At 39.7% G+C, this 23,508-nt stretch overlaps 3 protein-coding genes across 3 annotated transcripts; 1 reads left to right on the forward strand and 2 right to left on the reverse strand.

Annotated features, from left to right (window-relative positions):
• Window positions 1-1,546: 1,546 nt before the first annotated feature.
• On the reverse strand, window positions 1,547-11,218 carry LOC131994155 (uncharacterized). The gene is made up of 2 exons (XM_059360551.1): window positions 11,133-11,218; window positions 1,547-2,476 (listed from the first exon to the last, which is right to left on the reverse strand). The coding sequence occupies exon 2, from the start codon at window positions 2,467-2,469 to the stop codon at window positions 1,861-1,863; it is 609 nt and encodes a 202-aa protein (XP_059216534.1). The 5' UTR covers window positions 2,470-2,476; window positions 11,133-11,218; the 3' UTR covers window positions 1,547-1,860.
• Window positions 2,598-7,961, reverse strand: LOC131995854 (uncharacterized). The gene has a single exon (XM_059365066.1). The coding sequence runs from the start codon at window positions 7,959-7,961 to the stop codon at window positions 2,598-2,600; it is 5,364 nt and encodes a 1,787-aa protein (XP_059221049.1).
• A 5,124-nt stretch (window positions 11,219-16,342) lies between the features above and the next one.
• LOC106094279 (luciferin sulfotransferase) lies at window positions 16,343-22,572 on the forward strand. The gene is made up of 5 exons (XM_013261482.2): window positions 16,343-16,672; window positions 16,737-16,869; window positions 21,873-22,197; window positions 22,247-22,319; window positions 22,390-22,572. Exons 1-5 carry the CDS (start codon window positions 16,350-16,352, stop codon window positions 22,523-22,525), a joined length of 990 nt encoding a protein of 329 aa, XP_013116936.2. The 5' UTR covers window positions 16,343-16,349; the 3' UTR covers window positions 22,526-22,572.
• The last annotated feature ends 936 nt before the right edge of the window (window positions 22,573-23,508 follow it).

Raw genomic sequence — 23,508 nt, forward strand, 5'->3', positions numbered from 1 at the left:
AATTCATTTATGGTCCGAATCGGTGTATAACTTGATATAGCTCCAATAGCATAATAATTCTAACCCATTCTTTGTTTGCTTAAAAAGAGATATCGCGCAAAGAACTCAACAAATGCGATCCATGGTGGAGGGAATATAATATACTTGTTGCCGTATTATTTGGTCGAAGAGACAACATATGGACATATTATGGACATTTGTGAAATGTTGTCCCGTGTAAGTGTAACATTAATGTAATACTTTTTTTTCAGAACCGTAATCGATCGAATCGTCAATCTCCTGGATCCATAGTGGCTAAAATTGTCCATAAAAAGATTTGCATTATTTCTATCAATTACACAGTACAGAAAGATTTTCAGTATTTTTCGATTTCGAACCGCATTGAGGTGCACAGATTCGACCAGGCCGAACTTAGCTCGTTGTTAGATGTTAACCCTAAAATGGGCGTGAACTCCTTAAAATTTTATTGAGAAAAAGTAACTAAAAATGAATGTGGCGCCTTAAATTGTATTCTACATTAGAAAGAAGATATAAACAACGTGAACTCAGGTGTCATTGATTTATTTATATTTATTTAAAACTAGCTGGACAGCGCCCGCTCCGCTGCGCCTTCTTTAACTCCCCAATATCTTTTTAGGGTGGGGACGCTTCGCCCTGAATGTAAATATCGTGCTACCGTAGCCTATGTCCGCCTATGACGTTGAACGCCTGCGTTCGAATTCTGGCAGAACTTCGGACAAAATTTAAAGCGGTGATTATCCCCTGTTAATGTTGGTGACTTTTGCGAGGTACCATACCATGCATGGGCATGTAAAAAATTCTCCCCAAAAAGATGTCGCACTGCGGCACGACGCTCGTACACGACTATAAAAAAGGTCCCTTATCGTTGATAAACTCAACTTGAATCGCAAAACACTCATTGATGTGTGAAAAGTCTGCCCTTGCTCGGTTCCTGGGCAATTTTTTTACTCTGCTCCCATTAAAGTAAATATAAGATTCGTGCTCTACTTTCACTTCTACTTTCGTATGAGACCCATAATGGCATGATCGGTAAATAAGTATTGGTTGACGGTGGGGTGGATCTCAGGGTCTTTGTCCCGAAAATGAATATAAATTTCCTGAAAATCAATAAATTTCCACCCAAATAGCTTTTATATAATGGGGAGGTATTTTAGGGTGGGACGGATCCCCAAACACATGGTCGGTAAGTATGAACCGTTTGGAAGGTGTTTTGTGGCTGTGGAGGTCACCGCCACTTTGCCCTAAGTTCTTTTGTCATATTTGTAATCTACCGCCGGATACTTTTCACTTGAGTCCCATATTGATAGGAACGTCGAATATATCTGCACAACTCTGGGGGGTTCCAGTTAGACGCAGAGGGGGGGTAAGTGGAATGAGAGAGCGGATGACGTCACAATTGGAGTTCCCTTGGGGGATGATGTGTGGACTGTAATGTAGGTGATGTTACTTATTATTCCTCATGCCAAGAGGAATGATAAGTGTATATTGAGGTAATGAGAAGAGGAAAAAATGAGAAGGCGTTAAGTTTCGGTATGTGGTGTATAAGGAGTACAGGATTTATTGGGGATAAGAGAGGGGGGAAATGTTGTGTGCTCACCTTGCTGCCGTTGGAAAAGAAGTGCCAGAATTAAGCAAGAGGAAATGCAAGGGAGCTATAGTACTAAAATACTTATTACTAGAAATTCACAATAGCTTAACTAATATATAACCTCTTACATGCTACAAAATTCATTTTACAATTCACAATACAATTCAGAATGTCTAATACTTATTCTACGATAAATTGTAACTTAAATTAATTGGACAAATCCAAATTTGTCCATGGCGCCGGCCTTGCGGTTACGCAAAATTGGTTGATGAGGCGCAAAGCACGGTCGCCAGGGACTTGATGGCCTCTGAGAGGATCAAGTGATTGGGCTGATTGGTTGACGGTGTCGTGGTTGACTGGGGTTTGCGTTGAGGCTTGCGTTGAGGCTGTTGGTGGTGTCTTTGGCCCTTGGGCCTGTTGGTTTTTCTGGCTTTTTGTTGTTGCTGTTGCCCAGCTGACACTTGGTTACGCTGGCCTAGGCGTGATTTGACGCTTACGTTGGGCCTTGCTGGTTTTCGTTGGGACTGAGATGAGGTGGATTGGCCATTGTTGGGTCTTCTTGGCTCTTGGCGTTGATGTCTTGATGGGGTAGATTGGTTGGTAGCGCTGGAGTCTTTGGGTTTTAGGGCTACTTTCCGTGGGTGCAGCATTGTATGGTGCTGGAACCCACATTTCCTGCAAGTTTCCATCGACTGGCAATCGTCCACAATATGGCTTTTGGCCAGGCAGTTCCGGCAGTACTTGTGCCTTAGCACTGCCACCCTTCTGTCCTCCACGGTCATCTTGATGAATTTTGGGCAGTACCGGAGGCCATGGCGGTTTTGGCACAGAGTACATTTGTACACTTCCTGGGCACGCATTGTAAATCTGAAAATGAACCGAGAGGTGAGTGAGATGTCTATGAAGGGATGAAATGGAAAATGAAATGAGATGGGAGGGTTGAAAAGCAGAGATTGTCATGCATCGAGATAGCAATACACTGGGTCTATTATTGGGGTTGATCGAGCAAGGGCAAGTGGCACAATTTGACAATCGGTCGAGTAATGATGCCCGAGGCGATACGGACATCGGCTATTCTTACATTTTCATCGGGACCATTATGCGTCCTAGCCACTCTTCCGAGTCGCCAGTCGCTAGGCGGCAGTAGATCGTCCATTACGACTACGAGATCGCCGACCTTTATATTGGGAGAAGTGGTTTTCCACTTGTATCGCTTTTGAAGAGCTTTGAGGTACTCTTCTTTCCATCGAATAGCGAACTGGTGATGTATCGCCTTCAGTCTCTGCCACCTGTTTATAAGGGAGAGGTCTGGAGCAAGAGGCTCGGGAAAAGCCACAATTGGTGAGCCTTTCAAAAAGTGTCCGGGAGTCAAAGCTGTGAGGTCGTTCGGATCCTCAGAGACAGCAGAGATTGGACGGGAGTTTAGAACTCCTTCAATCCGAGCGAGAACGGTAGCGAATTGCTCGAAAGTGAAGAGATGAGCGCCTGCTACTCGTTTGAAATGGTGTTTGAATGACTTCACGGCCGATTCCCAAAGGCCACCCATATGTGGAGCATGGGGGGGTATAAACTGCCACTCAAAGCCTTGGGTAGCGTACTTTCCAGCAATGTCACTCGCTGCTACCTGAATGAAACTTCTGAATTCTTTCAGCATCTTTCGACTTGCACCTACGAAATTTCTGCCATTATCCGATACTACCTTTCTAGGTAGGCCTCGCCTCCCAAGAAAACGAGAAAAAGCGGCCTCAAATGCCGCCGTGGAAAGCTCGGAGCATGGCTCCAAGTGTACGGCCTTGGTGGCGAAGCACACGAAAATGCTCACATAGCCTTTCAAGAGAGGGGATCGGCGTAGAGATGAACTTTTAATCTCAAAGGGTCCTGCAAAATCTATACCAGTCACGTGAAATGCTGGTGTAATGGTGCATCTGTCAGGAGGGAGCGGAGCCATTATCTGGACGCAAGATCGTTTCCTGAATATGATGCAGGTTTTGCACTTATGAATAATGCCTTTCACCCTTGGTTTGAGACGTGAGATGTGAAACTCCGTTTGAATCATCCGGCACATGAGGATGCATTCACCGTGAGCGAGAAATTCGTGCAAATGGAGTAGATATAAATGGCAAAGCCGAGAGTTCCCAGGAAGTATGATGGGGTAACGTTCATTATAGGGTAAAGAACAGGCAGCGAGACGACCATTCACACGAAGGACTCTTTCCTGGTCTAAAAAGGGATTTAGACAGAGCAGTGAGCTTTTGTTGGACAATTCTTCAGATCTACTGATCTGCTTGTACTCCTCTGGGTACCATTTCATCTGTGCCAACATTATGAGGCGAAATTTTGTGCGTTTTACCTCCTCTTGGGTAAGAATCGAAGAGGAAATCCTCGTGGTACCCCTGCGTCCACTAAGACAGTTATGACAGAATCTAAGCATATAAGACACTACTCTCAATGCTCGGGGATATGACGAAAATCTAAGCAAGATGTCCGGATCTTCTACCGTTTCGTGCATAACCTGAATATTCAGGCGCTTTCTCATTTCGGGAGAGATCAAAGGGTTTCTGTCTGGCCATTCTGACGGTGGGTTTGTCAGCCAATTCGGGCCATGAAACCAAAATGAATTGCAAGCGAGGTCTTGCGGCCTACAGCCTCTCGTACCGAGGTCGGCTGGATTGTCGTGGGTGGGTACATGTCGCCATGTTCCCTCTGGTAGAAGATCATGAATTTTGGAAGTTCGATTTGCCACGTATGTTTCCCAGGTCCATGGTGGTTTTGTTAACCAACCAAGAACAATAGACGAATCTGTCCAAAGCGTGATGCCACTAATGTTCATGTCGAACGAGCACACCACATAGTTGACAAGTTTCGCTAGGAGGAAGGCACCATTGAGTTCCAAACGTGGAAGGCATACAGGCTTCAGAGGAGCCACTTTACTTTTCGCCACGAACAAATTCGAGAACACTACAGACTTGGAGGTCTGACACCGAATGTATACGCATGCACACATTGCCGCTTGAGATGCGTCAGAGAACCCATGAATCTCCACGGTATCAGAGGGATGGTACTGCAGCCATCTGGGAACGGAAATCGACCCAATGTGACCCAAGTCAGAGACCAGAGAATTCCATTTTCCCAGAGTTTCCGAGCTTAGTTCGTCATCCCAATCCAGCCCTTCAAGCCAAAGTTGCTGCATCAGAATTTTCGACTTGATCACTACAGGAGCAACCCATCCTGCAGGATCGAATAGTTGAGCGACGGCGGAGAGAACTTTGCGTTTGCTCATAGGCTGGTCGGTTGGAATAGCGCTGAGGGTGTAACTGAATGAATCAGTTAGGGCATTCCATTTGATACCCAGAGTCTTGGTAGTGCTAGAGTCATGGAAACGCAAGAAGTCTGAGTTATATAGACTTTCGGGTGGGAGGTTTGCCAGTAATTGTGGGTCGTTCGCGGTTAGTTTGACAAGGGGAAACCCTGCCTGCGCAAGGACCGAGATTATGTCCCCTTGCGCTTGAATGGTGTCTTCAATAGAGAAGCCTCCGGACAAAATGTCGTCGACATATGTCTCTTTCCTCAATGTCTCTGCGACATTGGGAAATTTGTTCTCAGAGTCAGCGGCCAGTTTCAAAAGGGTGCGGATGGCTAAAAACGGGGCGCAGTTGAGGCCAAAGGTAACCGTTTTTAGTTCGAAATCTTTTACCGGTCCCGTAGGATCCGGCCTGAAAAGTATTCGCTGATAGGCTCTATCGATTGGATGCAACCATATCTGCCTATACATTTTTTGAATATCCCCGCAGAATACATATCTGTATCTGCGCCAGCCGAGGATAACAGATGTCAAATCGGTTTGTAGCGTAGGCCCAGTGTGCAGCACGTCATTCAGAGAGTATCCAGATTTGCTCTTACGAGACGCATTAAACACAACTCTCACCTTTGTGGATTTATGCTCTGGACGAATGACGGCGTGGTGAGGGAGATAAAAGGAATTGTATTTCCCATAACAGTTTATCTCCTGAGAAGAGGTTTCTTCAGCATGACCGAGAGAAAGGTACTCGCTTAACACTGAATTGTACTCTGTATTTAGCTCGGGGTCATCAGAGAGCTTTGTCTCCATACGATTGTATTGAGCTAGAGCGAGAAAGCGAGAAGAGCCGAGAGACAGGGAATCGGAGAACTCTGCCTTGAAAGGCAGTCTCACGATGTATCTACCATCCGGGGATCTGGTGGTAGTTTTAGAGTAGAACTCTTCGCAAAACTGATCTTCCTCACAAAGAGGGGGAGCCATGGGTACCTCTTCTTGCTCCCAGAATTTTCTCAGAAGTTCGCTTATTTTTATATCCTCGGATTCAACCACGTTAGTGGAAAATGAGAAAATTCTTTCAGTTTGCATTGGACCGCTCAATACCCAGCCAAATACTGTATTGTATGCTGAGGTATCGCCACATACGTTCTTTCTGATTCCTTCCATGCTGATGAAGCGTTCAGAATCGTTGCCTAAAATTAGGTCAATTTGAGCGGATTTATTGAAGTTTGGATCGGCTAAATCAAGTTCCTCCAGATCTGAGGGATTTGAAACTTCAAATGAAACAGAGGGTAGCCATTTTGTCATTTTAGGCAGAACTATTGCCGAGACTGTGAAGCGAACATCGTATTTTTCAGCGACAATGACGAGTTGGCATTCCTTTTCCGAAGTTTGAGTCTGTTCTCCAATACCAAAAATTTCGAAGTGCGCTCTGGAAGTGGGAATTTGCAAGCGCTTCTGAATTCGTTGGGTTATAAAGGTTCGTTGAGAACCGGGATCAATCAGGGCTCTCAAAGTGAACAACTCCCCTTGATGTTCAACACGAACTAGAGCTGTTCGTAGTAAAATCGTCTCGTTGTTGGATGAGAAATTAGCCTGAACATGAGAGGAGCGATTGGCGCTTGAAGTGGAGGGAGCTTCATTAAGAGAGGTGTCTTTTGGGCTTACGCCCGAAGATTTCGCGTGACTCTTGTTGTCTTCGTGATTAGAATGATTTGGGCGATCATCAGTCTTCTCTTCTGGCTTACCCCTAAAGTGCAGCAGAGTATGGTGTGGCTTGTGACATATGATGCAAGTGTTTATACTCTTGCAATTTGTCTTGAGATGAGACGAGGAGAGGCAATTCATACACAACTTATGCCTGTGTGCAAATTCGTTGCGTTGTTGTGCGGAATATTTTCGAAATTGCCCACAGCTTCTTATAGTGTGGTCGGAATTGCACAGGGGGCAAGAAGAGCTTAGCTTTTCTTGCGAGTGGTAAGTTTGTATCTTACCACTGTTCTGAGACGGGAGCGAACCTCTGGTTTTCGTGGCCTTCATGCTCGAAAGGCGTTCCACGATTTCATAGCGGCTGATGAGAAATTCATCCAGCTGGTTCCAAGTGGGAAGCTCACGGTGAGATGTGAGAGACTGTTCCCAGAGAGCCAGTGTTTCATCTGGCAACTTGGTCGATACCAAGTACAACAAAATTGGATCCCAGCTTCCAACATTGACGTTAAGTGTCCTGAGGGTGCAGAGACAATCGTTAACTGTGGATTGAATCCTGTGAATTGCTTCACTGTTCTCCACAGTGGCAGTTGGGATACTGAAGAGAATCTTCAGTTGATTGTCTACTAAGACTCGCTTATTTTCATAGCGAGCCTTCAAGGCACTCCAAGCAAGATCAAAGTTCTCATCGCAGAGCGCATATCGCTTGACTATGGCACCGGCGTCACCTCTAGTCTTATTTCGCAGATGATATAACTTTTGAGCTCGGGTCAATTTTGGATGGTCCGCGTAGACCGCCGTGAACATGTCACGAAATGACGGCCATTCTTCATAACCTCCCTTGAATATCTCGGTATCACAGGGAGGGACTTTGATGTAACTGTCAGCAACATCATGAGACGAGTGATTAGCGGCTGGTTGGGGAATATAAGCCGGAATAAGGCTGTGCCTTGCATTCTGGCGAGTATTTCCACCAGATATTCTTAGCATATCGAGTATTTGGGATCTCGCCGTATAATAGGCCTCTGAGCTGGCATTAAAATTAACCAGTGCGTTGTCTCTAAAGTCCTTCGAATTGGTACCTCTCGGAGCTAGCATAAGACTCTCATATGTAGTCTGAAGTCGCTGCCACCTATGCTCCAAGTCCTCCAACCTTACTTCCAATACCGAATCCGTTTGATCTTGGATCTCACACTGCTCAAACTGAGTGCAGAAGTTGATCAAATGATCACAATCAAACAGGAACTTGTCATTACTTAACGAGGTCTGCGCTGGGGGAGCAGCACCGGTATTGGTATCAGATACCGAAGGTTGGGAAGTGAGATTCGCAGATGCCTTTTCCACGCTCATTTTGTACCGAGTTCGTACAACGCTGAGCAAGAGAACTAGTAAGAGAAGAGTACAGAGTTTTCAGCTCTGGTTTGAGATAGGGATGTAGATGAATTATTTGTGTGAAATGTGGTTAGAAATCTCTTGGCCTTTGAAAACCCAAGGAGTGTAAACGATTTCGATTTGCGGTTGAAATTTATAGCGAGTGCAAAGCTTCGATGGGTAACCAAATCGTTTTAGATAGAAAGAGCGGTGATAAGATTCTGGACTAGTAAAGTAGCGGGTTCTGCATTAAATGCCAAAAATATAATTTAAAAGTCAGAATCTTCTTTGCGGTAGTCTAATGGGTAGTCTTAGACTTCAAATATGAGAACATTAAAGGCAAGATTTTAGCGTTATTTCAAATAATTCATAGCTCTACGAACGAGGGACTCAGATTCCTTCTATGAACATATCCAGAGAGATGAGCGGTTCTGAATAATCCAACTTTTCATTGAACTAGAAAGTTATGTACAACAGTGAATGAGAATTCACTCAAAATTGAATTTTACTGGGAGACGAATATATTGTTCTCGTAGATAGATTCACGAGTTTGCGAATGTTTCAACGGAGAAATTTCCGTTTTTTTTTTTTTTTTTTCGAGAAGCAAGCAAAAAAAATCTTAATTTCACAATATTGTTTAGACGATATTTGTTGAAAATTATCACGGATTGGTTTTTGATCGTATGTGTAAATGAACCTTTCAACGTTCAAAAACCCACATACGCCTTATAAATTTCTTCAAATATATCTGATTTTCTCATCAACTTGTTAAACAAGTGCACATAAGGCTGAAAATCAGGTAAAGGAAATGTATATGGTTTGTAAAAAAGGGGTTAGTTCATATATGTGTTGGGTTTGTTAGTACGTAAACAATTCCCTAACTATCAATCCAAATTACATATGAATTGAATGATTTGCACGAATGCAATGCCGCTGTATTATTTTTTCCGAGTGTACTTTTTCTTCAAGTGTAATTTTTCTTTGAGTGTATTCTCCCTGAGTGGAGTTTTTTTTTTTTTTTTTTTTCTTTGAGAATACTTTTTTTTTTTTTTTTCAAGTGTAGTTTTCTTCGAGTGTAGTTTTTCTTTCAGTGTAGTTTTTCTTTGAGTGTAGTTTTTCTTTCAGTGTAGTTTTTCTTTGAGTGTAGCTTTTCTTTGAGACAATTCTTTAAGTGAATTTCTTCCTTGAGCGTGTTTTTCTTTTTTCCCTTCTCCCTTTTGATTGTATTTCTCTTTGAGTGTATTTTTTCTTTCAGTGTATGTTTTCTGACGGAAGAGAATGATTTCCCTGGACGGTTTACGGTTTTCCGTCAATTAACATAACCGAGGAAATTTTCCCAAGAAAAAAAATACAATCCCACAACCCGTTACAAAATCACCAGTCTGGCAACACCGCGTATTTGGTGGTTTGTTTTGATCTTCATATGACTACTTCCAATGAGAGTCAGAAGCGCAAAACAAACTTGCCGAGAATAAATAATGATGGTATGTGGGGGGGGGGTCTGTGTCTATCAGGTGGCTGACTACTGCGGGCTCTGCCTATCAATCAGCGGCAGAGTGAATGCGTATGAAGCAAGCAGCACAAACGAGACCCTAGAAAATGCATATACATACACTCATACGTATTAATAACAGCCTGAGGGGCAAATTGGCGCGTATGTTGTCTCCTTCTACTTCCAACCAACAAGACAGGCAATCGCCCTTCTGTTTTGTTTATGCTTTACGTTTTTCGGTCAGATCTTTTTTTTTTTTTTTGTTCTTCTTCTTGTAATAACTCTGTTGCTTTGGTGGGTTAGTTTTTTTTTTTCTTCCTTCTGTTTTCTTTGTTTACGTTTGTTTGCTTGATGGATAATTTCAATTTGCAAAAAAAAAAAGGAATAGAATCGTCCAATAATTATGAAAATATAACAAATATGTGAGGGAGCCGTGCAATAAAAACTACAGTGCTGTGATTTAGATGTAAGAGCCTTATTTAGTGCAATATATTACTTTTTAATCAACTCCAGTGCAATATAAAAACTGTGATGGTATCGGAATTGTGCAATATTTTAATATTTTTAAACAAGCTTCTCTGCAATAATATCACGCTGTGGTGATGTTCATAATTGTACAATATTTTGCCAAAATAAACCCCACATAAGTAGGTGATTAATAGGAAATTTGTTTTTATTTTTTCTTTTGGTATGATTTAGCATGCATGAAAGTGGGTCAGCATATGAGCTGTGATATGAAAATAGCGTTGTGATATGGCGAAATATTCTCAATTTAACTTGCAATATTTATATTTTCCTAAATAAGGTGTTCACAAGAGCGGGTCAGCAATTAGGAGTGTGCAATACTATTAAGGTTGTGATTTCGTAATTCTTCTGAATATGTGTATAAATTTTAACATAAATTGCCCACAAAAAAGGTTCAAATTTTTAGCTTTCTTTCCAACGAATTAAGCCTTTATGAGAGCGGGTTAACAACTGCGAAATGTGCAATAACATGGAAATGGCGTTGTGATTTTTCAATTGTTTAACACAACCCGTGAATAAAAAAAGGGGTTGACTTTTCAATTCCTGTGGAATAAATTGCGTATAAGAGAGTGGGTTGACGATTTTGATTTGTGCAATATTTTGTGAAAACTGAAATATTTTATAGGGCTGTGCAATACTTTGTAACAACGTGCAATATTTCACAAAACCCGAGCGACATACAACAACAACGAGCAATATTTTGTAAAAACCGGTGCAATAGATTTAACAACGTGCAATATTTTATAACAATGGGCAATATTTTATAAAAACCGGTGCAATAGATTTAACCACGTGCAATATTTTATAACAATGGGCAATATTAGAACACAATGTGCAATATTTTATAACCACTGTGCAATATTTTATATTTTTGGCGGCCAGCTTTTACTATTGAACAATTTTAACACCTTTTCTTTATAAAGTTTTATAATTTCTTTTAAAATTGTTATGTGTTGTCGGATTTTAACTATGTTTGTATGTGAGTGTGATAGGTTGCTTTTCTTCGTTTTCGTTTCTTTTAAATTCACTTGCCGCCTTTCCACAAATTATCTCTTTTTTTTTCCTTTATAACAAAATTTTCGAAATGTACAGCTTTTTGTTAGCTTTACAACATGTGAACAACAATAATGCACCTTTTCCTTTTGTTTTCTAGCACATTTGCCTCTTCACAACTTAAATTTGCCTTCTTTTAATTATTTATTGCCTGTTGCACTTTTTTGTTTAAATCTTGATTTTTTTTTTTTTTTCCTTTTGCTTTTCACTTGCACATCTACTTTACTCCAAACATATTCAAAATGTGAACTAAGCTCTTCTTCTTAAAGTGCGTGTCTGTCTGTCTGAGTGCCTTTTTTTTTTGCTTTTCTTTTCTTTGCTTTTGGCGAGAGAGATATCGAGAGGAAGAGAGAGAGAGAAAGAGAGAGAATTTACATTAATCTCCGTTCCTTTATACACTGTACGAAACGATCGTTGAACTTTGCGTTGTATATAGAACGGACTATGTATTTCGATTTTTATGTTTCTGCTTTGAATATATATTTGTTTTTTTTTTTTTTTTTTTTTTGTGATTTTTATCCGTTATGAAAACTTTAAACGACTTTCATTTGACTTTAACGGGATTTTTGCCAGCAAATAAAAAAAAAAAAGAAACACGAAATGACATCAAGTTTTAATGCAATTTTCCAGCGACGTGTACAACAAAAAATAACACTTTTTCTCCGTGTCCAACCCACGCGGACAGACAGAAATCACACTTTTTCTTTGCACTTTTAGCACTTTCCTCTCACAATAGACGATTCTACCTTTAAAAAAAACGTAAAGCAATTACATACACACTTTTTAAGTGAGAATGAGACGAGCTGACAAATTCTAATAAATAACAAATTTTTATTTATCTCTTTTAAGGGATTCTACACAGATTTTCCCATATCACATCGCATTAAAAAATGCGTTTTTTTTGCAATTTTCCACATGCAATTTGCCTTCACAGTGCGTTTTGGTGTAATTTTTATCTCCTTTTTTTGGGGTTTTTGTCACTCGAACGTTTTTAAGTGTGTATGTAATGTATGTTGCTTTTTTGTTTTTTTTACTTCTTTTACGAACACAACAGGTTTCACTTACCGAAATGATGACAAACAACTATGTATGTTTGATGCTGATGGGATTTACCTCAATTTATGGTTTCTCAGTGGACGGTTTCGGAGGACCATGCACAACTCTGGGGGGTTCCAGTTAGACGCAGAGGGGGGGTAAGTGGAATGAGAGAGCGGATGACGTCACAATTGGAGTTCCCTTGGGGGATGATGTGTGGACTGTAATGTAGGTGATGTTACTTATTATTCCTCATGCCAAGAGGAATGATAAGTGTATATTGAGGTAATGAGAAGAGGAAAAAATGAGAAGGCGTTAAGTTTCGGTATGTGGTGTATAAGGAGTACAGGATTTATTGGGGATAAGAGAGGGGGGAAATGTTGTGTGCTCACCTTGCTGCCGTTGGAAAAGAAGTGCCAGAATTAAGCAAGAGGAAATGCAAGGGAGCTATAGTACTAAAATACTTATTACTAGAAATTCACAATAGCTTAACTAATATATAACCTCTTACATGCTACAAAATTCATTTTACAATTCACAATACAATTCAGAATGTCTAATACTTATTCTACGATAAATTGTAACTTAAATTAATTGGACAAATCCAAATTTGTCCAATATCTGTTTATAGGAGTTTTGGGGTTGGGGCGGCCCGGTCGGACCTTGGACCCAAAATTTAATACGATAATCATTTTCTAGTCGCCAATACCTTTCATTTGATACCCATATTTTGCCCATAAGTTCTCTTTTGGTTTTGGGTAGGGTTTTTGTGTAAGGGGGAGGGTCAGCCACCATCCGATATCTAACAAGTAAAAAGGCGTTAAGTTCGGCCGGGCCGAACTTTGGATACCCACCACCTCGGGTATATATGTAAACCACCTTTCATAAAAATTCGGCGAAAATTTCATACCTTATGCCCCATATCAGTTATATGTAAATATGTTCCGATTTGGACCACATACTAATAAGTACACTAGCTATATCTAAAAATAAACCGATCTGAACTATATACGACACGGATGTCGAAAACCCTAACATAAGTCACTGTGTCAAATTTCAGTGAAATCGGATTATAAATGCGCCTTTTATGGGGCCAAGACCTTAAATCGAGATATCGGTCTACATGTCAGCTATATCCAAATCTGGACCGATTTGGGCCAAGTTGCATAAAAATGTAGAAGAGCCTAACACAAAGCACTGTCCCAAATTTCGGCGAAATCGGGCAATGAATGCCTCTTTTATGGGCCCAAAACCTTAAATCGAGAGATCGGTCTATATGGCAGCTATATTCAAATCTGGACCGATCTGGGCAAAATTGAAGAAGGACGTCGAAGAGCCTAACCAAACTCACTGTCTCAAATTTCAGCGACATCGGACAATAAATGCGTCTTTAATGGCCCCAAAACCTAAAACCTAGTGATCGGTCTATATGGCAGCTATATCCAAATCTAGACCGATCTGTGCGATATTGCAGAAGTATGTCAAGGGGCTTAACTTAACTCACCGTCCTAAATTTCGGCGACGTCGAACAATAAATGAGCATTTTATGGGCCTAAAACCATATATCAAGAAATCGGTCTATATGGCAGCAATATCCAAATCTGATCCGATCTGGACCAAATTGCAGAAATATGTTGAAGGGTCTTATACAACTCACTGTCCCGAATTTCATCAAAATCGGATTATAAATGTGGCTTTTGTGGGCCTAAGACCCTAAATCGGAGGATCGGTCTATATGGCAGCTATATCCAAATCTGGACCGATCTAAGCCAAATTAACGAAGGAAGTCGAAAGGCCTAACAAAACTCACTGTCGCAAATTTCAGAGAAATCGGATAATAAATGTGGCTTTTATGGGCCTTAGACCCTAAATCGGAGGATCGGTCTATATGGCAGCTATATCCAAATCTGAACCGATCTGAGCCAAATTGACAAAGTATACCGAAGGGCCTAACACAACTCACTGCCCCAAATTTCAGCAAAATCGGATAATAAATGTGGCTTTTATGGGCCTAAGACCCTAAATCGTCGGATCGGTCTATATGGGGGCTATATCAAGATATAGTCCGATATAGCCCATCTTCGAACTTAACCTGCTTATGGACAAAAAAAAAGAATCTGTGCAAAGTTTCAGCTCAATATCTCTATTTTTAAAGACTGTAGCGTGATTTCAACAGACAGACGGACGGACTTGTCTAGATCGTCTTAGATTTTTACGCTGATCAAGAATATATATACTTTATAGGGTCGGAAATGGATATTTCGATGTGTTGCAAACGGAATGACAAAATGAATATACCCCCATCCTTCGGTGGTGGGTATAAAAATTGTATAACCTATGTTTCCTTTTTGTTATTCTACTGAACAAACAAACAAAGCGAGTCTTATATAGTCATTATGGGTCATATGTCCATTTGGGGAGTTTTTGGGTGGTGGGGTGACCCCCTACACTTCGATCTGATTTTGCATGCCAGACTCTTAATCTATTCCCGAATACCTTTCATTCAAGACCCTTATTGATATGGACGACCAATTTGTCTGCTTTAAGATATTTAGGGGTTATGGCGACTTCCTGGGTGCTTGGACCCAATTTCTAATACCATATTCGTATTCTTTTCTTCAATACCTTTCATTTGATATCCTTATTGTCTTTATCGGTCCACTTGTGCTTTTGGGTGGTATTTTTGGGGTAACGGGGAGGGTACGCCCCTTCCGATATTAACATATTATAAAACATATTTCTTCTTCCTAACCATATTCGTAATCTACTCCCGAATACCTTTCATTTGAGTCCCATATTGTCATGCTCGTCCAATGATTTTTTAGGGGGTTTTGGAGTTGCTGCGGCCCCCAGTTATTTGGACCCAATTTTCAATATGAAAGTCGTATTCTACTCCTGAATACCATTCATTTGAATCCCATATTGTCATGATCGGGTGGTACTTTTGGTGTAAGGGGGAGGGTCCGCCCCCCTTCCGATATCAAAAAATTATATGCCCTATGTTTCCTTTCAGACCAACCTACACAATCTGTGAACATTTCAAGATAATCGGTTCAGCCGTTTTTGAGTCTATACGGAACAAACAAACAAACACAAATTGATTTTTATGTGTAAGAAGAAGGTGTTTAACACCCCTCCCCCCTCACCACCACCACGTCTAAATTGATTGAGAGCAAGGCAAATTCCAATCTTCCATTATTTTCAGTTTGAGCGAACTATCTCGTAAGTACATAAGTAACATTTTTTCCAGGCAGTTAACTTGCTTGCAGCCATTCTTGATAAGTCGCCAATGTATTCCAACTCAGTCGCCGTCGTCGCAGGTCAATGTGAATAAGAAATGAATTTTTATACCCTCCACCATGGGATGGGGGTATACTAATTTCGTCATTCTGTTTGTAACACCTCGAAATATGCGTCCACCATAAAGTATATATATGCTTGATCGTCATGCCATTTTAAGTCGATCTAGCCATGTCCGTCCGTCCGTCCGTCTGATTGTCGAAAGCACTCTAACTTTCGAAGGAGTAAAGCTAGGCGCTTGAAATTTTGCTCAAATACTTTTTATTAGTGTAGGTCGGTTGGGATTGTAAATGGATAAATCGGTCCATGTTTTGATATAGCTGCCATATAAACCGATGTTGAGTCCGATCTTGATTTCTTGAGCCTCTAGAAGACGCAATTCTCGTTTGATTTGACTGAATTTTTGCGCGTAGGGTTTTGGTATCACTTCCAACTACTGCGTTAAGTAAGGTTCAAATCGGTCCATGTTTTGATAAAGCTGCCACATAAACCGGTCTTCGATCTTGAGTCTCTAGAGCGCGCAATTCTCATCCGATTTGGCTGAAATTTTGTACAACGGCTTCAACATACTTGTCTTATATGGTCTGAATCGTTCAATAGCTTAAGGCAGATCAAATATAAACCGATCTCGTTATTTTGCTTCTTGAGCCCCTACAACGCGCAATTCTTATCGGAATGAACCGAAATATTGCACAATGACTTTTACAAAGTTCAGCATTCATTTCATTAATGGTCCGAATCGGCTATAATTTGATATAGCTCCAATAGCATAAGAGTTCTTATTCAATATTTCTTGTTTGCCTCAAAAGAGATACCGCGCATTGAACTCCACAAATGCGATGCATAGTGGAGGGTATATTAGATTCGGCCCGGCCGAACTTATCACGCTCTTACTTGTTTGTATTGTATTATTAAAGACTACTTGCATGAATCCAAGACCAAGTGTAATCAGTTCTCTTAGCATGATCACCAGACGTTCACGTACATCGGAAAATATTGCCAAAAGGCAAAGGCAACGCAAATTCGCAAATGTAAGCACATCTGGTGAACACATTCCACTAACCAATATGAATTGGTCAGAACGTTGGTGTACCCTGCCCTTGGAAGATGAGACACAAATTAAGCAAATCTATGAGTTTGAAGTGAGAGAAGACGATGTCTATGTGGTTACATTTCCAAAATGTGGCACTACCTGGATACAGGAGGCCACATGGTTGTTGGGGAATGATTTGGATTTTGCAACAGCCAATAGTGTAGATCTAACTATGCGCAGTGTATTCATGGAGTAAGTTGTGGAAAAAATAGTTTACGAACAAAAAACGTAACTATGGATTTTCTTTACTTTTCAGGTTAAGTGCATTGTATACCTCTATGCCACGCAATACCATAGAACTGTCTAAGGCAGCTAAATCACCTAGAGTTTTGAAATCGCATTTGCCTGCTCATTTAATACCCAAACAAATATGGGAGAAGAAGAACAAGGTAAGTGAATTGAAACCAATAAAAAAGAATGCACAGCACGAGTGGGCCATGGTTTTATACCCACCACCATAGTATGGGGGTATACTAATATAATCATTCCGTTTGTAACACCTCGAAATATTCATCTAAGACACATATATTCTTGATCGTCTCAACATTCTGAGTCGATCTAGCCATAACGATAGAGGTCGAACGCCTAAAGCTAGCTGCTTGAAATTTTACACAGATACTAGATATCGATGTAGATCGTTGGGGATTGCAAATGGGTCATATCTGTTCAGATATGGATATAGCTCCCATATAAACCGATCTCCAAAATTGATCTCTTGAGCCCCTGAAGCCGCCATTTTTGTCCGATGTGTCTGAAGTTTTGATGTAGTGTTTTGTTATGACTTTCAACAACTGTGCCAAGTGCGGTCCAAATCGGTCTAAAACCTGAAAGAGCTCCCATATAAACTGTTCACCCGATTTGATGTTCCATAGTACAAATTGAACAAAATTTCTTTTTTGAAATATTTAACAATTATAGTTGCTTAATGTTTTCAGTTCAGCCCTGCCGAACTTAACGCCTTTTTACTTGTTTTGTATTAAGATTCTATATATTGGTGCACAGTAGTCTGTATCCGTTTTGTAGTTCATACGTTCGTCAGTTGCGCTGTTAATTATGTGAAGCATTTCTAATGTGTATCTTCTTTTGTAGTTAGGCTCTTGGGCTTGAAATTTGGTACATGTCCTCGAATTTCACAGTGGGCTGTGAGTGCAGTCTTCTGTTCTAAAGGCTTATCCATTGCTTTGTGATCCAATTTATGAGCGAAAACCCTTGTCTGTAGTTTCACTTTGTCCCCATCGCAGCTTATCTTGTATACTACGTTCGATTTTTCCTTTTTCCTTATCCTGGTTTTAGTCTTGCTAAATAGGCTGTTGACGGTATTGCCGCTTTCTACCGCCAGTTGATATGAGTCTTTGTTTTAAATGTTGCAGTTAGCAAATCTCTCCGAAAAGCCTGAAATATCTGATGTCCTTTTTTAAATTCTTGGTACAAGTTCCTTCGTATCCTTGTCCTTCTGGTCCTTCACGTGTTTTATTAGATCCGTTACCGTTTTTCTTGGGAAATCATTTTGCTCTAATATGCTTTGAATTTTCTTCTCATTTTCGATATGGAAGGATTTGACGCTGATTTTGAACACCCTATCGATAAAATTTGTGGCAGCGTTGATTTTTATCCTCCTTGAATCCTTTGAGTAGAAGTTGATGAGTCTTCCCGATGCCGTGTCTTTGTGGTATCAATCGAGCTACATCTGTTGCCTTTCCTATGGACTACTGTGTCAAGGTTGGGTAACATGTCATTTGTTTCGCATTCCATTGTAAATTTGATCTGTTTATTGAATGAATTCAATATTCGGAGTGTGTTTTCCACTTCACTATTGTCGATTATGCAAAATATATCATCTTCATATTTGGTCAAAAATCGCGGTTTGCTCGTCAGTTTATCAATGTAACCGTCTAGTAGTTCCTCCATGACTATATCTGCTACAATCGGTGATAATGGAGACCCCATCGACATGCCCATTTTCTGTTCATAAAACCTATCGTCAGACATAAAATATCTGGAATCCTTTGTATATAAGTTTTCCATCTCTATAAATAAATCCAGTGGAATTTGTGTATATTCTTCCATTTATCCTTAATTGCCGATATTCCCAGATTGACAAGAACACTTGCGAACAAGGATACAACATCGAACGAGACTAGTAATTCCGTGTCTTTGCATCATCGGTTTTTAATAATTGCACATGACCTCATGCCGACCTATCCACGAAATTATAATCGAAAATGGTCAACATCACACAATATAATAGTCTACAAAAATATTTATTGCAATTTCTATAGAAAAAATTTTAGAAAAATGTTGCTTGGGACAGATAAGCATAATAACAAGCAGTCAAATAGAGAGATCGATTTATATGGGAGCTGTATCGGCCTATAGACTGATTCAGACCATAATAAACACGTATGTTAATGGTCATGAGAGAATCCGTCGTACAAAATTTCAGGCAAATCGGATAGTAATTGCGACCTCTAGAGGCTCAAGAAGTCAAGATCCCAGATCGGTTTATATGGCAGCTATATCAGGTTATGAACCGACTTGTACTTTATTTGACATAGTTGTTGAAAGTAACAATAAAAAAAAGTCTTGCGAAATTTCAGCCAAATCGGATAGAAATTGAGCCCTCTAGAAGCTCAAGAAGTCAAGTCCCCAGATCTGTTTATATAACAGCTATATCAGGTTATTAACCGATTTGAACCATATTTGACACAGTTGTTGGATATCATAACAAATAACTACGTGCCAAAATTCATTCAAATTGGATAAGAATTGCGCCCTCTAGAGGCTTAAGAAGTCAAGACCCAAGATCGGTTTATATGACAGCTATATCAAAACATTGACCGATATAGCCCATTTACAATACCAACCGACCTACACTAATAAGAAGTATTTGTGTAAAATTTCAAGCGGCTAGCTTTACTCCTTCGGAAGTTAGCGTGCTTTCGACAGACAGACGGACGGACGGACGGACATGGCTAGATCGACATAAAATTTCACGACGATCAAGAATATATATACTTTATGGGGTCTCCGACGAATATTTCGAGTAGTTACAATCAGAATGACGAAATTAGTATACCCCCCATCTTATGGTGGAGGGTATAAAAAGACTTTAAAAATGGTAGTGCAAAATGTGGTATCGCAAAATGGAGAATTTTATTGAAATTTTGTCTTTAAAAAATAATCTCGAGTTTAGGTTGTCTTTAGAAAGATTTTCACCGAAATTAAGTCCTTAAAAAATGCATTAAAATTTAGTCTTGAGAAAAATGAACGAATTTTGATAAAATTATGTACACATGTTGGAACATCAAGAAAAATGTCTTGTGCAAAATTTTATAAAGATCGGGCCAAAACTATGGCTACCAGAGCCTAAAAATGTCATATTGGACGAAAGATATATATGGGAGCTATATCTAAATCTGAACCGATTTCGTTCAAAATCAATAGCGCTTGTTCATGGACCAAAAAAGTGACTTGTGCCAAATTTTACGATAATCGAACAACAAATGCGACCTATATCTTGATTATAAGAATATCAAATATCGAAAGAACAGAAAATACATTTTGAAGTCGAGAGGCGCGGATTAGGATTTTATTTTTGATACATAGTTTCTTCAGAGAAACTTCTTAAAATTGTATGTAGTTTAGGTTTTTGTTTTACGATTTTTCACTTTATTCTCATTCATACAAATCAACCCGGCCTAATATTGGGTTGCCCAAGAAGTAATTGCGGATTTTTTAAATAGTCGGCGTTGAAAATTTTTTTCACAGCTTGTAATTGCATTCTTTCTTCTGTCAGTTATCAGCTGTTACTTTTAGCTTGCTTTAGAAAAAAAAGTATATTTGATTAAAGTTAATTCTAAGTTTTATTAAAAATGCATTTACTTTCTTTTAAAAAATCCGCAATTACTTTTTGGGCAACCCAATATATATTGTTGATCGTCATGACATTTTAAGTCGATCTAGACATGTCCGTCCGTCCGTCTGTCTGCCGAATGCACGCTAAATTCTTATCCTATTTGGCTGAAATTTTGAATGACGGGTTTTGTTATGACTTCCAACAGATGTGCTTTGAATGGTTCATAAGGGTCCATAACCTGATATAGCTGCCATATAAACTGATCTGGGATATTGACTTCTTGAGCCTTTAGAGGGCTCAATTACTTACCGATTTTGCTGAAATTTTGTACAACGGTATCCACCATGACCGTCAACATACGTGCCAAATATGCTCTGAATCGGTCTATAGCCTGATACAGCTCCCATATAAACCGATCTCAAGATTTTACTTCTTAGTCCCGTAAAGGGTGCAATTCTTATTCGAATTGGCTAAAAATTACACAATGACTTCTACTAGGTTCTCCAACATTCAGTTCAATTGTAGTCCGAATAGGACTATAACTTGATTAAGCTCTAATAGCAAAGACATTTTTATACCCTCCACCATAGGATGGGGGTATACTAATTTCGTCATTCTGCTTTTAACTCCTTGAAATATTCGTCTAAGACACCCATAAAGTATATATTCTTGATCGTCATGACATTTTATGTCCGTCGGTCTATCCGTCCGTCTGTCTGTCGGAAGCACGCTAACTTTCGAAGGAGTAAAGCTAGTCGCTGGAAATTTTGCACAAATACTTCTTATTAGTGTAGGTCAGTTGGGATTTAAATGGGCTATATCGGTCCATGTTATGTTATATAGCTGCCATATAAACCGATAATAAATCTTGACTTCTTGAGCCACTAGAGGGCACAATTCTTATCCGATTTGGCTGAAATATTGGATGAGATGTTTTATTATGATTTCCAACAACTGTGCTGAGTATGGTTGAATAGGGACATTACCTGATATAGCTGTCATATAAACCTATCTTGAGTCTTGACTTCTTGAGCGTCTAGAGGGCGCAATTCTTATCAGATTTGGCTGAAATGTTGCATGAGTTGTTTTGTTACGATTTCTAATAACTGTGTCAAATATGGTTCAAATCGATCCGAAACCTGAAACAGCTGTCATATAAACTTATCTGGGATCTTGACTTGATGAGCTTCCATAGGGCATAATTATTATCCGATTTGGCTGAAATTTTGTACAACGGCTTCTCCGATGACCTTCAACATACTTGTCAAATATGGTTCAAATCGGTCTATAACCTGTTACAGCTCCAATATAAACCGATCTTTCTATTTTACTTCTTGAGCCCCTAAAGGTGATATAGCTCCAATATTAAATCAATTATTTTCTCTTGTCCTTTGTATGCCTAAGAAGAGATATCGGGAAAAGAACTCGACAATTGCGATCTATGGTGGAGGGTATATAAGATTCGGCCCGGCCGAACTTAGCACGTTTTTACTTGTTTTATTTTCAAATACTATATTCTCCTCTCCTATTTCTTAGATCATTTATTGTGCCCGCAATCCCAAAGACACTGCAGTCTCCTATTTTCATTTTCATCGTGGCCTTGGCACCTGGATGGGTGAAATCGATGAATTTGTAGAGGATTTAATAAATGATGACATTTTGTATTCCCCCTACTGGCAACATCTCATGGATTTTTGGCAAATGCGCAAACAAGGGAATGTTTTTTTTACCACCTATGAGGATATGAAAAGAGATTTGAGAAAAGTTTTAATTGAGCTGAATGATTTTTTAGAAAAACCTACGCTAAGTGATGAAAATCTACAAAAGTTGGAAGAGCATTTATCGTTTAATAATATGAAGGGTAAGTTTATTAAAATCACAGAAAAAAATTACAATTTCTTTAATTTTAGCCAGTACACGTACCAATTTAACATACGCTGTGAAAGCTGGTCATGGCAGTCCACATGTTCGTCCGGACTTTGAGTAAGACTTTTATAGCTTTGTTGTTAGTTTGTAGGAAAAAAGGATTAACATGTCATATTTCCTATTCCAGGTTTATGCGTCGTGGCATTGTTGGATCCTATAGAGATGAATTAGGTCAAGAATCCTTGGAGAAATTGGATAAATGGACTTCACAAAATTTGGCAAAGTATAATGTAACTTTGAAGGAGATATTTGGAGAGCTTTAAAGAAAAAACAAAACACAAATATTAATCTGTTAATATATAAACAAAAAACAAGTAAAAGCGTGCTAAGTTCGGCCGGGCCGAATCTTATATACCCTCCACCATGGATCGCATTTGTCAAGTTCTATAAGAAAAGAGTTACTCTGCTATTAAAACGATATCAAGATATGGTCCGGTTCGGACCACAATTAAGTTATATGTTGGAGGTCTGTGTAAAATTTCAGCCAATTCGTTTAAGAATTGCGCCCATTGGGGCTCACGAAGTAAAATAGAGAGAACGATTTATATGGGATCTGTATCGGGCTATAGACCGATTCAGACCATAATAAACACGTTTGTTGATGGTCATGAGAGGATCCATCGTACAAAATTTCAGGCATATCGGATAATAATTGCGACCTCTAGGGGTTAAGAAGTCAAGATCCCAGATCGGTTTAAATGGCAGCTATATCAGGTTATGAACCGATTTGAACCTTATTTGACCCACTTGTTGAAAGTAAAAATAAAATACGTCATGCACAATTTCAGCCAAATCGGATAGGAATTGCGCCCTCTAGAAGCTCAAGAAATCAAATCCCCAGATCTGTTTATATGACAGCTATATCAGTTTATGAACCGATTTGAACCATACTTAGCACAGTTGTTGGATATCATAACGAAATACTTCGTGCAAAAATTCATTCAAATCGGATAAGAATTGTGCCCTCTAGAGGGTCAAGAAGTCAAGACCCAAGATCGGTTTATATGGCAGCTATATCAGGTTATGGACCGATTTGAACCATACTTGGCACAGTTGTTGGGTATCATAACAAAACACGTCGTGCGAAATTCCATTCCAATCGGATAAGAATTGCGCACTCTAGAGGCTCAAGAAGTCAAGACCCAAGATCGGTTTATATGGTAGCTATATCAGGTTATGGACCGATTTGAACCATACTTGGCACAGTTGTTGGGTATCATAACAAAACACGTCGTGCGAAATTCCA

Source organism: Stomoxys calcitrans, chromosome 1 (assembly GCF_963082655.1).
Source record: "Stomoxys calcitrans chromosome 1, idStoCalc2.1, whole genome shotgun sequence".
NCBI classification, from domain to species: Eukaryota; Metazoa; Arthropoda; class Insecta; order Diptera; family Muscidae; genus Stomoxys; species Stomoxys calcitrans.